This window comes from Bemisia tabaci, chromosome 1 (assembly GCF_918797505.1).
Source record: "Bemisia tabaci chromosome 1, PGI_BMITA_v3".
Taxonomy (NCBI): domain Eukaryota; kingdom Metazoa; phylum Arthropoda; class Insecta; order Hemiptera; family Aleyrodidae; genus Bemisia; species Bemisia tabaci.
Genome location: NC_092793.1, coordinates 45,882,058 through 45,902,011, shown reverse-complemented (window position 1 = coordinate 45,902,011; position 19,954 = coordinate 45,882,058). Strand labels below are relative to the sequence as shown.

General features: G+C 40.2%; 1 protein-coding gene across 3 annotated transcripts in view; it reads right to left on the bottom strand.

Moving 5' to 3' along the window:
• LOC109038843 (uncharacterized) overlaps positions 1-16,196 on the bottom strand; it is a 53,199-nt gene extending 37,003 nt beyond the window's left edge. The window contains exon 1 of one of the 3 annotated variants that reach the window (XM_072301702.1): positions 16,004-16,196. Coding sequence is in view for 2 of the 3 variants with exons in the window: in XM_072301686.1 (XP_072157787.1) it covers positions 8,407-8,484 (78 nt within the window). In the remaining variant the exon portion in view is untranslated. Of the gene's footprint in view, positions 1-8,406; positions 8,709-16,003 lie in introns of those variants that run through there. The other 2 variants (XM_072301686.1, XM_072301693.1) reach the window with 2 other exon arrangements.
• Positions 16,197-19,954: the final 3,758 nt, after the last annotated feature.

The window sequence follows — 19,954 nt, the reverse complement described above, 5'->3', positions numbered from 1 at the left end:
CGGAATTGCCACACAGTGAGTTTCAGTACTTTCGGACCGCCCGTAAATAATCAATACTATTTCCGGACTTTCCCGAAAATCCGGACCAGTAGACACCCTGACTAAGAGTCATGATTCTGATCGTTTTCATCGAATGATCCCGGAAATAACACATCTGGGAAAGCTGCCACGTACAGAAGATGATAAATAATTCGTATAAGGTACGATTTTTACAATTTTCAAGTAAAATAATTGGAAAGATTCAGGAGAGGGTGAAGCGTGTAATTGCCGAAGTTAGGAACGTAATTGTCGCGTGAAGAGTCTCTATTTTATTTACACACCTCCTTTGCATAAAATGATTAAGAGTATCGCAAAACGCATGATGGTATGTAACGCTGGGTGTGTCCGCTACCCCTTCCACCCCCCCCCCCCCCCCGCTACGCTTACTCAATCCGTTACCCTTTCTCACGCAGAGGTATTTCTCCACCGCCAAACTCCACTTCTAGTTTTTCAAATTTTTGTCGATCATTACCAGTTGCAAATAGGGAGACGAACATCGTTTGGATTTTGTATTGTTTTTTTAATATTTTTATCAGAGTAAATGACGAATGATCAGTTAGAGTGTACCTGTGCAAAAAAAATAAAAACCGTCGATTGAAAAATGCTGCTCGAGTTTAAATTATCGCGCTAAACACTACGATCGGCGCTAAACGCATGTTAGCGCCTGCAAGACTGCATAGATACTTCCCGCATTGCGTGTCGATATCAGTGCCTACAAGACTGCATGGATACTTCACGCATTACGTGTGCGGCACTGCCCGCGCCTCTAATCGTCGCGTTTCTTAGGTTCCCGTTTTATGTAGTTCAAATTCAGATTCTAATGTGTAAACAACGTGCACCAGCTTAACCGTTTGCTCAACTTTCAGTATGCGTTTGACTAAAAAACTACTATAACAATGAGCGCACCATCTACCTAAAACGAAACTACATTGAAAACCTGCCATAAACCCTCCTGCATAACATACACAAAGCCGGTTTTATTTCTACAATGCGCTTAATGTACAATAAAAACGACTCTGAATAGGTAATGAAAAACACGCAATTCTTGCTAAAATCCACCATCTGGCCTACATTTAGGCAAATTATCTACGTGACAAGAGTCGTGCTGCCCAAAGTCTGATTATTTACAAAAATTTCAAGGCTTCAACTCGTGAGTAGTACATGAATTCCCAGATTTCAAGGAAGGGGATCCAAAACGGCTTTTATCGCGACACCTTCTTGGTAAGAAAATCGGCGCTTTGCATCGATCCTTGCTGACGTCACACGATGTTAGACTCCTCCCACCTGAGGCGTGACGTAACTGATAGACGGCCATGAATCAAGTCACCCGCGAGATACTCCGTTTGTTTTAAATATAGTTTCGATGAAAATTAGAACGTTTTCCTACAATTCCAAGACTGAACATACATATTCAAACACAGAATAATTTTTCCTATTGGTCTCGGTGAATGCTGCATTTTCTTATCATGAGCGGCATTGGTACTCACTCCGCGTCTTGACAAATAATGAGATCAACGATTAGGGATTCACTTATGGATCGTGTTCGATAGTGGTTCGATGTATCGTTTGGCTCAGAACAATAGAGTATAACCTTAAACCAAAATTTTCGGATATTAATCAAAAAAGCTGAAAATGAGAACGAAATTTCACTACTCTTGGAAAATTAGTACTCATACTAATAAAAAATCCATCACAAAAAACCCCCATTCCATCAGAGTACTCAATTAACTTTTGAGGCTATGTTTATGTTTTGAACCAATCGCTATCGATATCGATAGGATTTCACCCGACTGATGTCTCGAATACAATCTATATTTGGCGGCAGTTATTCGCACATTATGCGTCATGCGTTTTCGAAAGCAGAATGGCGACGCGATACCAGATCATGACACACGGGAAAATTATTGACAGCTTTCATGCGGTATCGCCATTAAAAATCGAACATCAAAGTCGTTTACGTCAAGCGCATGATAAATATAACACTAGGGCATATTTGCGGAGTGACAATAACCATCATCGACATACTGCAGCAAATTTGCCTTCCATCGAAAACGGTCGGCCCAGGGGACTGAACAACTTCCATTGCTGTGTGTCATTTGTTCATCGATATTATAGCTCGAGAGGGACGCAATTTGAGCTACTGATGCCCAATCGATTAACGATCGGTTAATTTGTATCATTACGCAATCTCATTAGCGATGAATTAAATCGTCCTCGATAAATCGATCACTCGATGAATCTTGATAATTAATAAAAAAGAAACGAACTCGCATTTAGAAAAAGAAAAGAAAAAAATAGAAAAGAAAGGTTTTTAGGTGATGTTTTCTGCAAGTAGGCGAGACAGTTTTTCGGTATTTCGCTTATTTACCGCGCATGAGTTTGTTTTCCGAAAATTGTATACAAAAGTATTCCATCATCGAGTTATACGATGGAGAGGTTTCTTGTCATAAAACACAACTGGAGGGCAGAGAGATGATGTTGGATAAGAGGCGTTCGTTACTTTGCTTGTTTTTCATAGACAAACAGGGGCTTATCGTCCCTCCTTTGACGTAAAGGCGTGTCTAGATTTCTGCATGAGCCCCAGAAATCATGGAATTGTGTGTAAAACAGGGCTCACGTGAAAATTGAGATATACCCTTACGCCAGAGGTGGACAACAACTGCAGATATTTACATTTCGCGAAAGTCGAAAGAGCGGGAAGCTCAAAAATACGTTACGTTGAAAGCTGACTCGAAAATCTAGGAGGGATAGTTTGACACTTCGCTGAAAATCGCCGTTGTCTTTATTTATTACTGAATGCGCTGGACAAGGGCTCAATAGAAGGCAGATTCTTAAAAAAATTGCAGGCCTCCACGATTTTCTGCAACGCGCTGGGTCTTCTTGAAAAAGTCAAGCTAACGCGCTAATCAAAATTTATTTAACTTTTGGATGATTTCAGGATGTCAAAATGTATTTAACTATTGGATAATTTCAGGATGATTTCTTCTAACCGATCGATCGAAAAACCTAACGAGAGTCATCACTTTCAGTGGTAGTACTTTTTCGGCTCGCTCTTTCAACCCCCGATTAAAATCTGTTCTCTCGCGGCATAATGTGGACTTCCTGCCGTTTTAAATGGACGTATTTTTGTCAAACGGAACATGCATTATGACGTGAACCCAGTTATGCGTATATTCTTGCTAGGGGGCTACGCCCCCTGGCCGCTACGCGGCCCAACCCCCTGACGGCGCCGCGCCTCAGGGCCGCTTCGCGGCCCTATTTTTACCCTCCTATCGGTGTTAGTTTTATTTAGTTTTCCCCTAAAAAATTACGATATGAGGTATACTTTACTTTTAGAATGGAATAATTTTTGGTTTTGATGAATAAAGAAACAAACATTTTTTTTGAAGTCTAAAGGGCGCGATTTGGAATGACTGCTTGATGAAATATTGCAGTAAAACAACGAATATTGATAATCAGGTAATAATTAAGTGTATCGGGAGACGGGGATCGAACCCACACCATGAACTGAGTGGACGCTTCCGACGTCTTTGACGACTCGGCCACCGCTCGTCTTGAAGTAAGTGTTGCGAATCTTGTGTAGATAAGTGTAGAGCTGATGCGCAGGCTACACAGCTACTGCGCAACCTCCTCGACCACTGCGCATCCTCCCGCGCATAGCGGTAGCAGTCCGGAGCACTCTGAAAATTCACTCACTTTTATAACGTGATTGTAAAAAAACCTGGGTCCTATATCCAAAATCTGAATAGAGCGGGCTCATCTAGGGCCAATTACCCGTCGATTACCGCAAAAAACTTGGAAATCGGCCCGGTAGAACGCTCAAACGAACTATGACAAAAAATATAAATTTACATTGTTTAAATGGGAGAATTCGCAACTTTACCACTTAATATAAAAAAACCTGGGCCATATTTTGAAAATCTGAAAAGAGTTGGCTTATCTAGAGACAATTGCCCGTCGATAGCCGCAAAAATCATAAAAATCGGCTTGGTAGAACGCTGGAACTAAGCGTTACCAGTTTCGCAAAATTAGGAGGCTTCGGAGCTTATAGTATAGAAAGAAAAGATGGGTCTCAGGGTTCATGTCTCAGTGCGCATAGTTCCGTTCAACAGAAATACATCAAAATGATCTGACGTCAATTCTTGCGCTCTCACTGCTTTCTCATAACCCTCGGTTTAATTAGGTAGGTATTTATTTTTCAGGACATTAATTTTTTGTTTCAGCTGGATTGATCAGTCCATTTAAGTTACCGATATTGGTTGAATTTTGAAAAAAAACTGGATCTCAAAAATTTGGGAGTTACTGCTCTCTTCGGTAACACGGGAGAGGAGCCAAGCAATTTTCTTTGGTTTTTTCGTTTTTATTCTGTCTTAAAGCATATGCGTGGACACGAGACGTTATCAAGACTTCTAGGCACGGAAATTCCACTGATTTTTTTCCTACCACGAAAATGTGGTCGAAAAACTAGGGCTGTTATCAAGGCTGGCTTCGAGCTGGCTTTCGTCTATTAGCAGAGTATCACAGTAATTTGATCACAAAATAGGCATCATTAATCACGACACACTGTGGGGCCGATGTCTACTTGAGGTGGCAGAAAATGGATTTTTGTCGAGTTGGTATTTAGAAAAGGGGATTCTTCAAATCAACTCTTAACAATTTTTTGAGATTGGTACAAAACAAAACAAAAAAAAAAAATGTTTTGATGTGGCAGGGTGTATAGTTTTCTTTCATTTTAGGAAACCCTGATTTTTCCTGATTTTTGACTGCTAAATCCCAATTTCATAATTTTTCCAAATCCTGATTTTTTGTGGAGAAAAATTAAGAATTTCGCATATGCGTATGCAAAAGCAGAACTATAGAATTTAGTTCTAAGGATTAAAAACAAGTGCTTTCCTCAAATCCTGATTTTACGACCGATTTTTCCTCAATCCCGATAGAATCGGGAAATCCTGATACTAGACACCCTGTGTTGGTAAACTGTCTTTACCTTTAAGAATATTATACCTACGGAAAATAATCACCCTCCCTGATGCATGCACTATACTTCCACCTAATGTTGCCGTAAGTGAAGTTCAACTCTAATCTTCGACATCGCCTGTAAAGGAGCATCATGTAACCGGATCTGAGAGAGAGGGCCTTGTCTTCAAGGAAATTAGTTTCCTTGTGTTTTGGCAAATGCGAGAAGAAGAGATATCTGGAAGTTCGTGCGCAACTTTGAGCCACAGAACTCAAAAATTAAGGGATATATCAATTCCGAAGTTCTACGACCAAAATTCTAAAATTGTAGAAAAACGTCGTCTGAGGTTTTGAAATAAGTCAAGAAATATTTTATTCCGAAAAGTAAGGTCCCTTTACCCGAAAATGGTTCCTAAAAAACTGTTTTACGCTCTCAGGAGCGAAGTTAAATAATCTTACAAGGGAGCGATACTTCATTTACGATAAAGTTACATGAAAATAGAGTGCGTAAGTACTCAACTTGGTGATCTTGTAACTTGTAAGTAATGATGTGTTAAGGGAAATTTTGACAACAGTCGATTAAAAGTTGCGTTTTATGTCGTACGTACTCAACTCAAAAAAACTGCAGAGGATCTATTGCAAATATCGATATTCAGCGACTTCGACTTCACAAAAATCCATTGTTTGCGGCCCGGGGTTGACACTAGCCCCACAGTGCGACACGCGTTGATATGATCGGTCGCCATTTCCTTGCTGATAAGAAAATGAATATAAGATGCGATTGCCGACTGGGCTGCGCGCTGGATCAGGAAACACTACTGGCTATCCCGCTATCGACCGTTCTTAGCAAGGCAACATTACAACTGTTCGAATGAAAATCTCACTTTAACCAGCATCCGACATTTTGTTTTTAATAACAATTCATTTTATGCTAGAGAAAAGAAAAACAAACTTGAAGAAAATGATGCGCAAAGAGCAAGAATGGTGGTGGCGCTTTCAAGCTTCTACGTAATCGCCCCTCGCCCGCCGGCTTTCCAAAACTTTTCCTTAGATCTTACTGCTGAGGACCTTCCTCTTCTTACCTCGTTAATTTTCGACCTGGGGGCCCTAAAAATTGTGCCTGTTTCCACATTCTTAGGAGCTTTTTGGCAGTTCGTTTAGTGGTTTTAATTTTACAAATGGAACGTCCCTAATTTCTCACCTCGTTTGATGGCTAAAAACCCAGAATGACAACGTTTTTTTTTTTTCACGGCAGCCACTTTCAGGTCGAGTCGTAACGTAAAAATGGACCGCGTTTAACAGAAAGAACCGAGCCAAATCAGCTATTGCCAAATTAAACCGGGTAATTTAATTGTTCACGAGAGATTGTTTGCGCGGGTTCTTCTGAACATTTTAAGGATTTTGCTTCGTACTAGGGAGAACATTCACTGAAATTTGCACGAAAATCCGCACAACCGTTTTCATGTAAAAAATTAAATTGCCCAATTGATTTTGGCAATAGCTGACGTGGTTTGATTCCTCTCTGTTTAACGCGGTCCGAATTGAACTAATAATAAAACAAGAAGAAAAAATCCAACATGAGTATGTTGGAAAAGCGTGCCGAATAACTGAAATGTTGGACAAATACCTCTTATTTTCACGTCTTTGCTTTTTGCATCAATTGGTACTTTTTGCTAAATTTGGGAGAAAATATTGATTCATGAACGTTGAATGTAAATTAATTTTAAAGATTCCGTCCAATTATCTTGATTTTAAGCTGATATGCGGCATTTGCGCACGACCGTGATTTGGGCGAACTGCCGTGCATCGAAATCGCGTTCAGTTAATCTCTTTGGATTTCGAACTGTAACTTCTCTCCTATTCGGCCGATTTGTACAAATGAGGTCTCTTTTTATTTGTACTTCAACGGAAAGTAAAGAAAAACTCGCTAAATAGACGGAAAACAATTTTTGAGAAAATTTGGTGGATCCTGGCATCACGGTGAATGGTTAATCGGTTAATCGCCTCGCCGTCTTTTATTGCCTTGCTCGAAACCGGACACCCAAAGCTATATCGCGAGATAACTGTAGTGGTTTAAGTGGATTTCGGCAGGGGCCATGGTTAGTACATAGTATAATGAGTCACGAGGCTCATCACAGATTGCACTTACAGTGCAAGACGCTCATTGGCTATAGAGTTTTGGCGGGAAAGAAGGTTCTAGAGTTGAGTCCTCCGAGCGTAAGAAAGCTCCTATGAGGTTTCTGTCAAATTGAATAATACGGTTTTGACAGAAAAATGTTCTCAAGGGTTTCCAATTAGCAGTTCATTAGATTTTTTGGTAAAAGACCATCAGGGCTTGACAGTGTAATGGTTCAAAGACAAAGAAACGGGTGCGAGGAAAAAAGTATTTGGACGACCCGTTGAATAGCATTGGTTGATCTGTGTGCTGTACTATGGTACATCCGAGTGATTTTAAAAAGCGAGCCCTACTGGCACGCTTAAAAAATTAAATTTTCAAATAGACTGATCTATGAGAAACAATCAAAAACCAAAATCCCCGGTATTTTTTCGGGGGTGCAAAACTTGCGCGAACGAACGACTGATCCGGTCGCGGTCCGTTGCGATAAAAATGTGACGTCACAGCAATGTGAAAGCTCACTTAAAGATGTAAAGGGAAAGAAGTCTTGTGTAGAAGACGAGGAAAAAGTATACCGAAACACGCAAAATATGGTTGTTGAAGAATAATTTATTAGCTTGGATGCATTTCGGGCTTATTGTTAGCCAAACTTAGCCATCGGGCTGGCCAGAAGTCTTGAGTGTACAATGTGAGGGCAGCCTAAAGTAAAATGTATGCAGGCTGCTTCGAAAAATATGAATGCAATTTTGCCTTTCTACACCACTATCAGGATTTAACCCTAAAATCCCTGATATTTTCGTGATTTCTTTACTAAGTGAAATTCAATGAAAGGTGGGCAGGTTCCCTGTTTCTCCAAATGATGAAAACGCCAAAAAGCGTGAAAGGACCTGATAAAAGTCAACCATCCCTTCTCTTGAGTGATCCACCAGATTCTGACGAAGCAGGGAATCTCTCTTGTCTATATACCAGTTTTGATTCCGACCCTAAAAATCTTTACGAAGACAGGGACTCTCGCGTTTGGGCGTCGCAGAGCCAGGGTGACATAAAACGGAAGAAACTTATGAAAGATTTGTAATGCCAGTAAAATATTCCATGAAATTTTGTTTGTTGAGATTTTATTTTTCAGTAAATTTTACCACCCTGCGCAGAACGCCACGGTGCGCGGTGAGAGCAAATCTCGTGTACCTGCATATTTCCGTGCAGTTTCATTTTGATTGATTTCAAAACTGGAGGTGACCGAGATTTCGAATCGAGCTTAACACTTGAGGCAAGGATTTTCAAAACTTCTCACTTACAATTCCGTCTGAGTTTCGCTCGGCCAATAAAAAGACCGCATTTTTTGGCGCAGCCGCGATGCCACACCGGCAAGCCATGATGCACACCGGTTGCTGCTGGAGTTTACTTCGGAAAACTGAGCAAGTAATAACGGCGAAAAGAATAATTGACAGCACCAAAATCGTTACTGTGGAAGACACTAGGTTCGGATGAATGAAAATGTCACGAGGCAAAGGAGTGAGAGAAGAGTGTGAAGAAGTTCAGAGTAGGGACGAAATTACGTCATCTTGGTTTTAAGTACCGATGCAATGCCGCACAGTGGATCGAGTCAATCAGAGAGATTGGACATGAAATTTTTCACTCTAACTGCAAATTTTAACGTTTACTTCGTCACATTTGAAATTATAAGGGGTGCTTCTAAAAGAAAATTTCATGAGGAAACCGATGAAACCACTTTTAGAACCTCGAAGTTATATATAAACGGAGTTATGAGCTTTTAAAGTTTCCAAATTTTGTCCGACCTCTCCTATTGACTCGATCCACCATGCGCCGTAACACTGATGAGCGCAATCGAACTTTGATCAGATATGACGCCATCAACGAGCGCGAGCATTCTGAGTCTTCGAATTACGAACAACTAGCTGCAGCGGTCGGAGAAATAATCCGGGGGAAGGGGGGAGGGGGGATATCCCGGGTCCAAAGGTTAGCTACGGGAAACCCATGGCTCTTTTAGTGTACGCTGATCAGGGAAACCCAAAGCTTCAGGCGTGCGCATTGATAGTCATGAATCATTGAGCTTTTGGCAAGTTCCATGTTCGTAAAGAAAAGAAAAAAAAAGAAAAAGAATCCTTGACATTTTTGTTTACTATGACCAATAAGATCGAAGAAATAGAGCTCAGAAAGGTAAATATACATCCTGACTGAAACACCCTGCTTCCGCCGTCACCTCCTTAATTAGGGTTGCAAGTTTAATCAATTTACAAAATTCCCTAATATTTTTGGAAAAACTTCCTAACCACTAGCGTTGAAATTCCCTGACTTCTAACAACAACAACAACAACAACAACAACAACAACAAAAAAGCAAGGAATAAAAATAAAAAACAAGAGAAAAGTTAATTTAAAAACAGCGATGCAACATTTGCAGCACTGAAAATGTATGTATGAAATTGAAACTTGCAAATAACCTAATTTACATACTGCCTGGAGATATTGTAAAATAGTCTATGCCTGAGTAAGAAAAATTGAAAGAAAGGTTCATGTGGCTTTCATACTTGGAAAGGCTACATACTTTTCATCCCGTGACTGCAAGACATGTTTTTTTTTCGCGACCCATCCGCGCGGCGCCAGGTAGATGTCAATGGTAGGGAAATGCGACTGAAGGGCGAGTCGAGTTGGGAAATAATCCGTAAGAGTGGCCGTTGATATTATTTGAGTTCATTTACGACAGGCGTAACGAGATAACTATTCGACCACGGGTGTAAGCATATCGCCGCTAGCTGGACTGAAGGCGCGTCACACTGCGAAGATGACACGATTGCTACCCTAGCTTTTGCGGCTAAAATCGCTGCGCTAAAAAAAAGTAGGACTAGTGTCATCAATCTTGACCCTCTGCTCCGGTTTTTACCATGATTAAATGGACTGAGTTAAGCAGAAAGGAACCAACCCACATTTCGGGAAAAATTGAGTTATGAGTGGTTTTGAACTCAACCACTGCTCTACTATCTATCGCCAAAAATTCAAAGTTTTTGTTGGAGCAAATTTTGCAGAAATTGAACTTGAAGTTTAACTTTTACATTGAGTCTTATGCAGGAGCTAAACTTAAAGCCTCTTTTTCTCGGTTCGATCCCGATGTGGCTTGGTTCCTTTCTGTTTAACTCCGTCCAAATGGAAATATGTTCCCTCATTGTAACGATTCAGACACTTGGATGATGTTTAATTTTTTTTTGCACAAAAAGAAAATAGAACAAACTAACATATCGCGTCGAAATCGACGATTTAATTAGAGATAATTCCGAAAAATTCCCTCAGACTCTTCAGAAAAATAGTGTGTGGTTTCTAAAACCCTAAAATACAATAAAACGGGAGAGGTGACGTGTAACGTTGCAATCGGAGATAAATACGCTTTTCTTCGCGTGCAGGCATAGATATTTAAATTCATTCATGGCAGGCGTGACGAGATAACTATTCGACCACGGATGTAGGCATATTGCCGCTAGCCGGATTGAAGGCGCACACTGCGAAGATGACTCCACTGCGTTCCCTCCCCTGGCCCCTGAAGTCGCCGCAAAACTACGACTATGCGTCATAATTCATGACTCTTGGCCCGGTTTTTACGATAATTAAAGGGAAAATATGTATCTTTAATCGCAATTATTCAAAAACTCGGACAAAAAATGGATTAGATTGAAGGCAGGAAAGTGTCGCGTCAAACTATTATTTGGAATCATTTAAGAAAATTCGCATAAACCCCCCAGAAAAACTGTGTGCAGCTTCTAAAAAACATTGATTAAAAATAAAATATTAAAACTGGCTCACAACATTGCAATCACAGATATATACGCTTTCTTTCGCGTACACCCGTCGGCATCTGAATCCATTCATCTCTTAAATAACTTAACTTGAATATGGTTGTTCGGCGATTTTTACGTTTACTTTTCCCTTACGTTTCCCTTTGGGGGCTGGCGGCCGCGTAGCAGCCACAGGCCCCAAGTATGGCGTAAAACGATTGGAGCGCCGCGTCCCGCACAGTTTGAAAACAACATCGCTAGTGGTTCGCCTTCAAATTTGGCGATGCAACCCAAGCCCACACCGAAGTTTATTAAGTTGCATCCGCCGATTGGCTTTATTCTAAATGTTTCTACCGATACCGAGAAGCTATTACTTACTTTAGATGAGTTATCAATTAAGTGCCAGCCACGCAGAGGCATGCTAAGGAAAAAAAACCTCATGAACACTCGAATATTGCCGAATTTCTCCCGAGAAAACACGAATTATTAAGGAAAGTTACGCAAAATTTAAAAAATTTAAATTGACAGTTTTCTGCTGAAATTGCCGTGGAGAATGAGTGTACCACGTTTCATTCAAATTTGAGGGGATAGGGTCAAAACCTTGGCCTGATTTAGCGTAAACGGCCCCTTCTGTGAAAGTTTCAGATGACTTGAATCGAAGCCATGTACTTAGGTATTATGTAAAACGTAAAAACGGTGAAATACGTATCAAATTTTCCCTCTGTTTCGATCGAAGTTATTCCCGTCAAATGACCCTCTCAGTCCATGTGTGGTATGCTTACAGGCGGAGAGGAGAATTTGAACGGAAAACCTCGACAGCTGTTAAGAACAAAGAGGAAATTCGAAAATATAATTTCTGACATTAGAACTCATGACGACATAATTTGTTATATATGTTTGGCTGCCCAAAAATGACCTTGGTTTTTTCATGTCCAGCAGATTACTTGAATTTTCACTGGAAACGCCCAATTAAGTGTAAGAAAGAAAATCCCATTTCTTGAGAACTTGTTAATAATAAAAAAAAAAAAAAAAAAAAAAAATTTCTTCGAGAAAAGCCGCACAAATCAGCGCTAAAAATCCACTTTTTGGCGGACCGACCTGTTGACCAGCGTCATCAATCAAGACCTAGGTAGAAGAAAAGCCGAGCGTTCGGCCGAAAGGCAGGAATGAAGTGCTTATTAGTGGGACTTGGCGACTAAAGCGGAGATTTGCCAGCACTTAGCTTCCTCCCGAGGTTAGAGCCGCGAGGCGCGCGTCATAAAATCACCAGATGAACGCAATATCCTCGTTTCTGTGCATGAGAGAATCTTGAAATTTGACGACGGTTTCACTTTGACGCTACAAATCTTGACGTCACCATAGGAATGAGCTACGTCAGTAATTTTTGTCCATTCTTGCGTTTTTGACGAGTAGAGGACACGTTGCTCACAGAAATTTTCTCGGATTTTTTTTAACGAGATAGAATACTTTGAAGTGAGTTCGAAGTTGCGTTGTGAGAGATGTCATACAGACGCGCATCGCTAAGGAAGCCAAGACGTCGGCTAACAGTATCATTGCCACCGCGTTCGAGTTGTCTCTTTCGGCTAATTGCGAGCGATGCCTATGCCACGAACGTCCATAAAATCCTTGCAGATGTTATCAAGGCACGCTAACACAGCCAGATCAAGGATCATCTTGCTCTGCTATCTTGGCGATACGCGCTTAGATGGAGCTCAAAATACGCAACTTGGAGCTTATTTTCTGTGATTTCATATCGTTCAGAAAATTCCGGAAAACTTCTGTGACCTTACATGGAGAAAATGCAGAAGATAATAATGAGGCAGCCACCTTCAGATCTAGTCGTGACGTAGAAATGGACCGCGTTCAACAGAATGGAACCAAGCCACATCTGCTGTTGCCAGATTTAATTGGGTAATTTAATTCTTTACAAGAGCACGTTTTTGCGGATTCCTTTGAAAATTTGGAGGAATTTGCTTCGTGCTAAGCAGGAAATTCACAGAAATTTGCACAAAAAATCCGCATAACCGTTTCCATGTAATTTAATTATGTTATTAAATTATGTTGCCCAATTAAAGTTGGCAATAGCTAAGGTGGCTTGGTTCCTTTCTGCTTAACACGGTCCAAATGTACGCGGGCCTACTAATCGGTGAGTAATGTGCCTACTGCAAGGAAACGCTGACAAGACCGAACTCCATCGCAGTTTCTATAATTCCTCATTAGACCTGAATTTACTTGTTGTAGCTTCGAAATGAAAACTTCCCTGCGTGCCACCACCTTCTGGGTTTCAGAAGGCCAAAAAATGAGGAAAATGGATACCAAGAGGCACGGGAAAGAAACAGACTATATTTTTTAAATAAACGTTTTAAGTCCTCATCATGCTATTAATTTATTCACTCAGATACCCTGTAAATTGTCACGCCCCTCCCCCCCCCCCCAAAAAAAAAGAAAGGTAATTTGCCCCTCTCTCCTACGATTTTGGTAAAATGCTGCCACTCCTCTATACTTAATTGCCTTGGTTCCTGTAATACTTCGCAAAAAACGCAAGAGTAAAAATTACTGAACAAGCTCATTCTTCATTACGTCAAATCGTGCCTAAAAAATGACTATTACATTGAACATCCTTTTCAGGCTGACTATAATAAATTTTCGACTGTGCTTCTCTGTGGGCAATTGAAAATTAACGGAGTTTTAAAAAGCAATCAGCTCATCTAATAAATGATGTAACGGTCAACTCCTCTAACCTCGAAACAGGAGATCCTGACACTTGCCACATCCTCATTCTACCTCCACCGCAAAAAAAGTTCCACTGAACCCAATAACTTGGTTGATTGAAAAATTCTGATCAAGCCTGACGAAAACAATTTCTACAATGAAAAGTTTGATGCCACATAGTGATGTGAATAAAATATTACTTAAAATGACAAAAATGCACAGACTGTGCCTAATTTACACCCCATAAGATGGATTAGGCATACTTCCAGAGAGTGCCGAAGTCAAAGGTGTTGAACAGGTAAGTACATGTTCATGGTCGTATTCATTGTTACTCCTTTTTTTCGGAAGGTGTTGTAGCATTCATATTGCGACTGAGGGCCAGGTTTGATTAGCTCTGTGATGGTTGCAAAATATGAAGGAAATAACTCCATGATTCTTGCTAACTGAAGGTAGGTCTGAACCTACCCGTGGGTTCATAACATTCCTGATTTTTCCCCCCTGCAATTTGCAAGCATGGTGGAAAATCATATACATCCCTCGCAAGACTCTATTTCTAATGGTAGATTCTTCAATTTTATCCTAAGTTTGGAAAAATCCTACTTTAATGCTGCTATATTAAAGGCCTCCTCAAACATCTCTGCATTATAATAAAGCCATATAAGGCCTTCCTAAGGCAGAAGGTGCATAAGGAGTAAATAATTATGAAAATAAGCCCTAAGGATAAATGAATATTTTTGTAACTTCGTAGCTAGATGCCAATGGTTATTACAGTGTTTGCCTGTTCTTGTTTATTTTTACTGATTGTACTCTTGAACCTATCTTCGACCTGCATTTTAACCAAATCGGCTCACTTGTACCAACTTTGCAAAGTAAATACAAATTTACTTTGTACAACACCCTCCATTTCAATGAATACTAACTTCGTACTAAATATTTAAAAGGAGAGAACGAAGACACCCCAGTTAAATTTTCTGAGGATGATTTCCATGATCGGATTGATTGAAATACAGTCATAGGATGCATAAACTTAAAAAAGTTAAGTACCTATTCTCTCCCCATTATTTTGATCTCACTCATCTATTTCCCTTCCTGATTATTGGATTACACTGAAGCCGAAGTTAATTTATTGATGGAACCTGTAACACATAAGTTACAGATACACATTACCTAAACAGCACCAATCACTCTTCCAAGAGGAAAGCTCAAGGATTGATGATATTGATTCCCAATGCTTCTTTGACAAGCAACTCATGAAAAAAACAAAACTTCAAAACTTATTACCACCGCTCCAAAATCAGTACAGTTAAACCTCTCACAGATTAAAAGGGACAGTTTTTTTGGATCATTGTTGCGTCCTCAGACCACAGAAGATTTATTCAAACGATGGGAGCAAAACCTATATGAAAAACTTCAGTCAGCAGATGTAGGAAGTGTAGAGTAACAAAGGAGGGGGCAGCTTAGGAGAGAGGAAGTACGGGGCATTTCTGAAAGCCTGTTCCCAAAAAATGGGTGGGGCAAAGGGCATTAAAAGAAGTATCTTAGCCTGCCCCCACACGAGGTTATTCTGGGCAAACTATCGCTACCTAATATCTTTGATGATATATAGATAGGACGCATGAGGCAAAGGTGAAAGGGATTTGCGTTATCAGTTACTTGCATCGCGTCATTCCATGGCTCCATCAGGGCAAGGATTCAATAATGCATGGGCACCACCATTATAACTATTCACCACTGATATGGAATAACGTTATAAAAACAAGAAATACAACCTACATATAGCCAATCTCTGGACAATCTGTCCGCTAATAATAATATTCGCTGTGGCCTGAGACAATTAATAGAGATAACAGCCTATCGGCTATAAAGTTGTTCAAAAAGGGCACTCTTGAAAAATTCTCAATTATTGAATACCTTTAGTAGGCATTTAAAACAATATTGCTACATGAAGGATTGACTTGTGCCTGGTACTGCGTTTGGTCGCAATACGGTCTCCAGATAGGCAGACCTTGAAGCGTCAATTGGAATAACCAGTATATAAATCCATAAACTCAAGAAGGTCGTTTTGCTATGGTAAAGTTGAACACATCATACAGCCCATTAGACGGAAATGTGAAGAACTTTAACAGCATGAGCTCTTAGGGAAGATCACATATGCAAGTGCTTTAAATGGTAGCAGACAGAGTCTAATGATGTAACTGCTGCTCTCTGTTTAATGAGCCATGCTATTAACAGTGTAAGTGCTTTCAATAGTTACAGAATATTAGAAAAGACTAAGGTATTAACTGTGGAGAACGTGATATTTTGAAATACAAATGCTGAACGCAGCATGATGGAGAAGAGGATGGTCTGAGAATATGTAACGCGACACGTTCGTGGTCGAAAATCAAGTTACTTACCAAAGGAGAAAATCCGTCAAAGAAACATTTCTTCCGTTTGTAAGATATAGTAGTTGCTGCAGACGACACATTTCACTTAACTTTATTATTTTCACAATTCATGGTGTTAATTCTAACAAGGACACTGACGCTTTTACTTCAGAGACGCAAGAGAAGCAAGATGGCGAATGCAAATGCAAAGAGAAAAGAGGAATTCCTTTCACAGCATCAAACAAAAAGCAAATAATCAGAGCGCCATCTTGGTGGCCATCTTGATGACGTAGTAAAATTTGTCTCTGATATAACCAATGGGAAGGAGCAAAATTGGGACGTTGTCGTGCGTCATAGACTTCACCGATTAGTGCTGATGCCCCCAGCAGCTAGCAATCAGAATGACGTCAGAGTGACCACAGCGTATACAGGGTGCTCCAAAAGTCCCGCTCGTATTTAAGGTGGCTCATATCAAAAACCCCACATTTTTTAAGATTATTTAATTTGACCGTTTAAATTTTTCTTCTTCTTCTTTTTCTTTTTTTTTGTGAACTTTGCTCGAAACTTTCGGGGTTGAGAACGTATTGTTGTAATTTTGATCTCACCGAGATAATGTTGAGGCATTTCAATTAATCTAACATCTTACTCATGGAATTTAAAGAAATTAATTAATTAATTAATGGGGGAAAAAACCCTGAATAAGTTCCCTTGAAATGCATGAATCGATCTAGTGGGACATCCTTAAATGTGGAGCTTGGAGCTCAAGACGCTCAGTGCAGTTTTTGCTATTTCAAGAAATACGTATGTCTAGAGTTTCAAAATTACACTCAGCCTTAAGGCAGAGAGGGAGTTTAAACTCACTTTTTGATGCTTTAAAGTTAGATTTTCGTTAGGTATGAATTTTTCATTTTTTTTGCTAAAGCACTGCTTCCACCACTTGGGCTCTGTAATAGTGCCCCTCGTACCCCTTAGTTACCCCTCGTACAAAGCATTGCCAAAATGCCGCTCTGGTGGTCTCAATGCTCAAATTGTTGGAGCCAAGGACACGGAGGAACCAATCAAAATTGGGAACATAGTTTTCCAGGAAATTCTAAGTTAGGCGCTAAGACCTACATTGAGATGCGATCATTGGTTGATATTTAATTTCAATTGGACTACGTTTTATTACTACAACTATACTGGGTACTATTCCTGGCTCAATAATAAAATTACCTACCTGCAGGCCCGCCGCATCCCATCTCGGGCCCTGGTACCAGTTTTAAGGTCCGGACCCCAAGCACGGGGGGGGGGGGGGGGTCCGAGGGGCATCCCCCGAGAAATTTTAGAATTTATACGACTAATCGGACGCATTTTGAAGCTTCCATAAAGAATTTTTCCATCAATTTCTGCGGAATAATTATGTTTTTTTTTTTTTTCTACTTTCAGCACAAAATACTTGCGAATTGTTGCATTCAAAACATCTGGAAAATTTTTATTTTTTTTTTTTTGGGGGGGGGGGGCATATGATACTATTTTCAGTTCTAAGAGGGCCAGGCCCCCGTGGACTCCCCCTTCGTTTGTCTATGGCTAGGGAGTTGAGCCATGAGCCATTGAAGTCGAGGATGCCCAGACTGGAGACTCTTAGCATCTGACGACGGAAGAAAATGAAACGCAGTTACTAAAAATATCCCTCTGTACTGAAAATCTTGAAAACAGATAGAAATTTTCCAGGAAGTATACTTCTTTGAAAATTTAGGAAGAATTCTACAGTGCCCCAGCGTGTTTCTGAAAATCTATTCACCTTTTGCGAAATTTTTAGGGTAAATTTTTCACTTGTTCTCACAAAACATAAAGGGTTGCATGTGAATTTGTAGTAGTTTTTCACGGGTAACATCGGCCCCCTCCGGAGCCCGGGCCCAGGTACTAGGGACCCAGTATCCCACCCTTGTGGCGGGCCTGCCTTCATGCACGCTGGGCTTGTCGATTTCCTTTGACATTTTTGCAGTGGTGAATGCATAGCTGAAGTGCGCTCCAGCTAGAATTGTATTCAGCAAATGGGTAATTTTTATAGGAGGATTATAAATAAACAAGTGGTTAGAAATGAAAACAAAATACTATGAACTATGCAAAACGATTATTCAGATATCGGAACTTGGCTGTTTTGAAAACGCCTTCAAATGCGGCGTGATACCTCACGCATTCCGGAGAGTTCAAATAGTTGTATCATTACGCCGTAAGAATGTGAGGAAGATTTAAATGGAAATAGCCTCCATGCACGCTGAGCTTGCTGATTTCCTTTGACATTTTTGCAGTGGTGAATGCATAGCTGAAGTGCGCTTCAGCTAGAATTGTATTTACAAATGGGTGGTTTTTCTACGATGATTAAAAATAAAGAAGTGGTTAGAAATGGAAACAAAATAATATGAACCATGCAAAACGATAATCCGGGTATCGGAACTTGGCTGTTTTGAAAACGCCTTCAAATGCGGCGTGATACCTCACGCATTCCGGAGAATTCAAATAGTTGTATCATTGCGCCGTAAGAATGTGACGGAAGATTTAAATGGAAATAGCCTCCATGCACGCTGGGCGTGTCGATTTCGTTCGACATTTTTGCAGTGGTGAATGCACAGCTGAAGTACGCTGTAGCTAGAATTTTTTAAGAATAAATTAAATCTTCGATGGTGGAAAAAACTAGGATAATACTAATTCCGCCTCTGCTACAGTTTGTTTGGTAATGACAAGAGCCTAATATGTTAGTTCCTCGTCGCGAAAAATGTAGTCCTAATCCTCTTCTTGTAATCATTTTATTGCGCTTTCAGTGCTTTTGCTGAATTACATTTCTTCTTACTTTCTCGATTCTCATCAGGTTATTGGGGGGGGGGGGGGGGGGGGGGCACAAGTCTCCGAGGGTTGGGCTGCGGATCGGAGCCCCCTAGGTCTACGAATCATTAGAAGGAAATTAACATAAATTATTACGGCTTGAATTTCCTCACACAGAAAATAAAAATCAAGGATGTTTTCGATTAAATGACATGGCGTGTTTTTCCATTTAAAAAAAAAAAAAAAAATCTGCGGCGTTGTAAACCGAAGAACCCGTTCTCGCAGTTTCACGCGTTGACATGTTTTTCCGGCAGTTTTTGCTACCATGGTTGTTTCTAGTTCTAGACGTTAGGATTATTTCAACAATACCTATATTAGTTAGCCTTAATTATTATTAGAGGCATAAAAGCAAACAGAAAGCGTTATCATGCGAGTCATGCCGCATGTCTTTGCAAATGCGAATTTCAACCGAGATAGATTGAAGACAGTTGACGATAAAATACCTGGAAAGTTCACATATTATGTATGCTTTGTTGCATGCCTAAGAATTGAAGGCAAACCAGGATTCAGTTTTAATCGATTCCCGTGGTGTGTAAATCATTTTATTTCTCTTATTGATGCTAGAAGCAAAGAATGTTTTAGTCGAGCCTCTGGAGAATGAAAAATAAATGTTTCGTTCTTAATCGATACCTTCTCTCATCCCCTTTTGCTTCTCATTTTTCTTTTTCTTTATCAGCGGAAATTTATTGGAAATGCACGTTTATCCCTACGTGTAAGAGCCAGTCAAGTATTATTGGCGATTTGCATGAATTTTTAACCCCCCTCCCCTTAGAGGACATCCATGAGACAACCTTTCATCTCCACTCCCCTTTGCATTACGTGAGACTGGCCTAACACTCTTCTCTCAATTTTTCAGTTATAAAGGAGACAGCAGTCTGAACAGTTGCCAAAAATATGACCTTTTGTTGAAAAATATTCCATTTTTATTTTATTTTATATTCATTTTATTAAATGGGAGAGTTACAAAATACTGCGCTTGACTTCCCTCCCTACTCGTAAGAATTGGTAAGACAAGCGGAGACATCCCACCCCTTTACTTACTCTACGTAATACTTGAACAGCGCCCTTATTTTTGTCGAACACATGACTTTTGGAGCTCCCTAAATCATAGACTCTCCC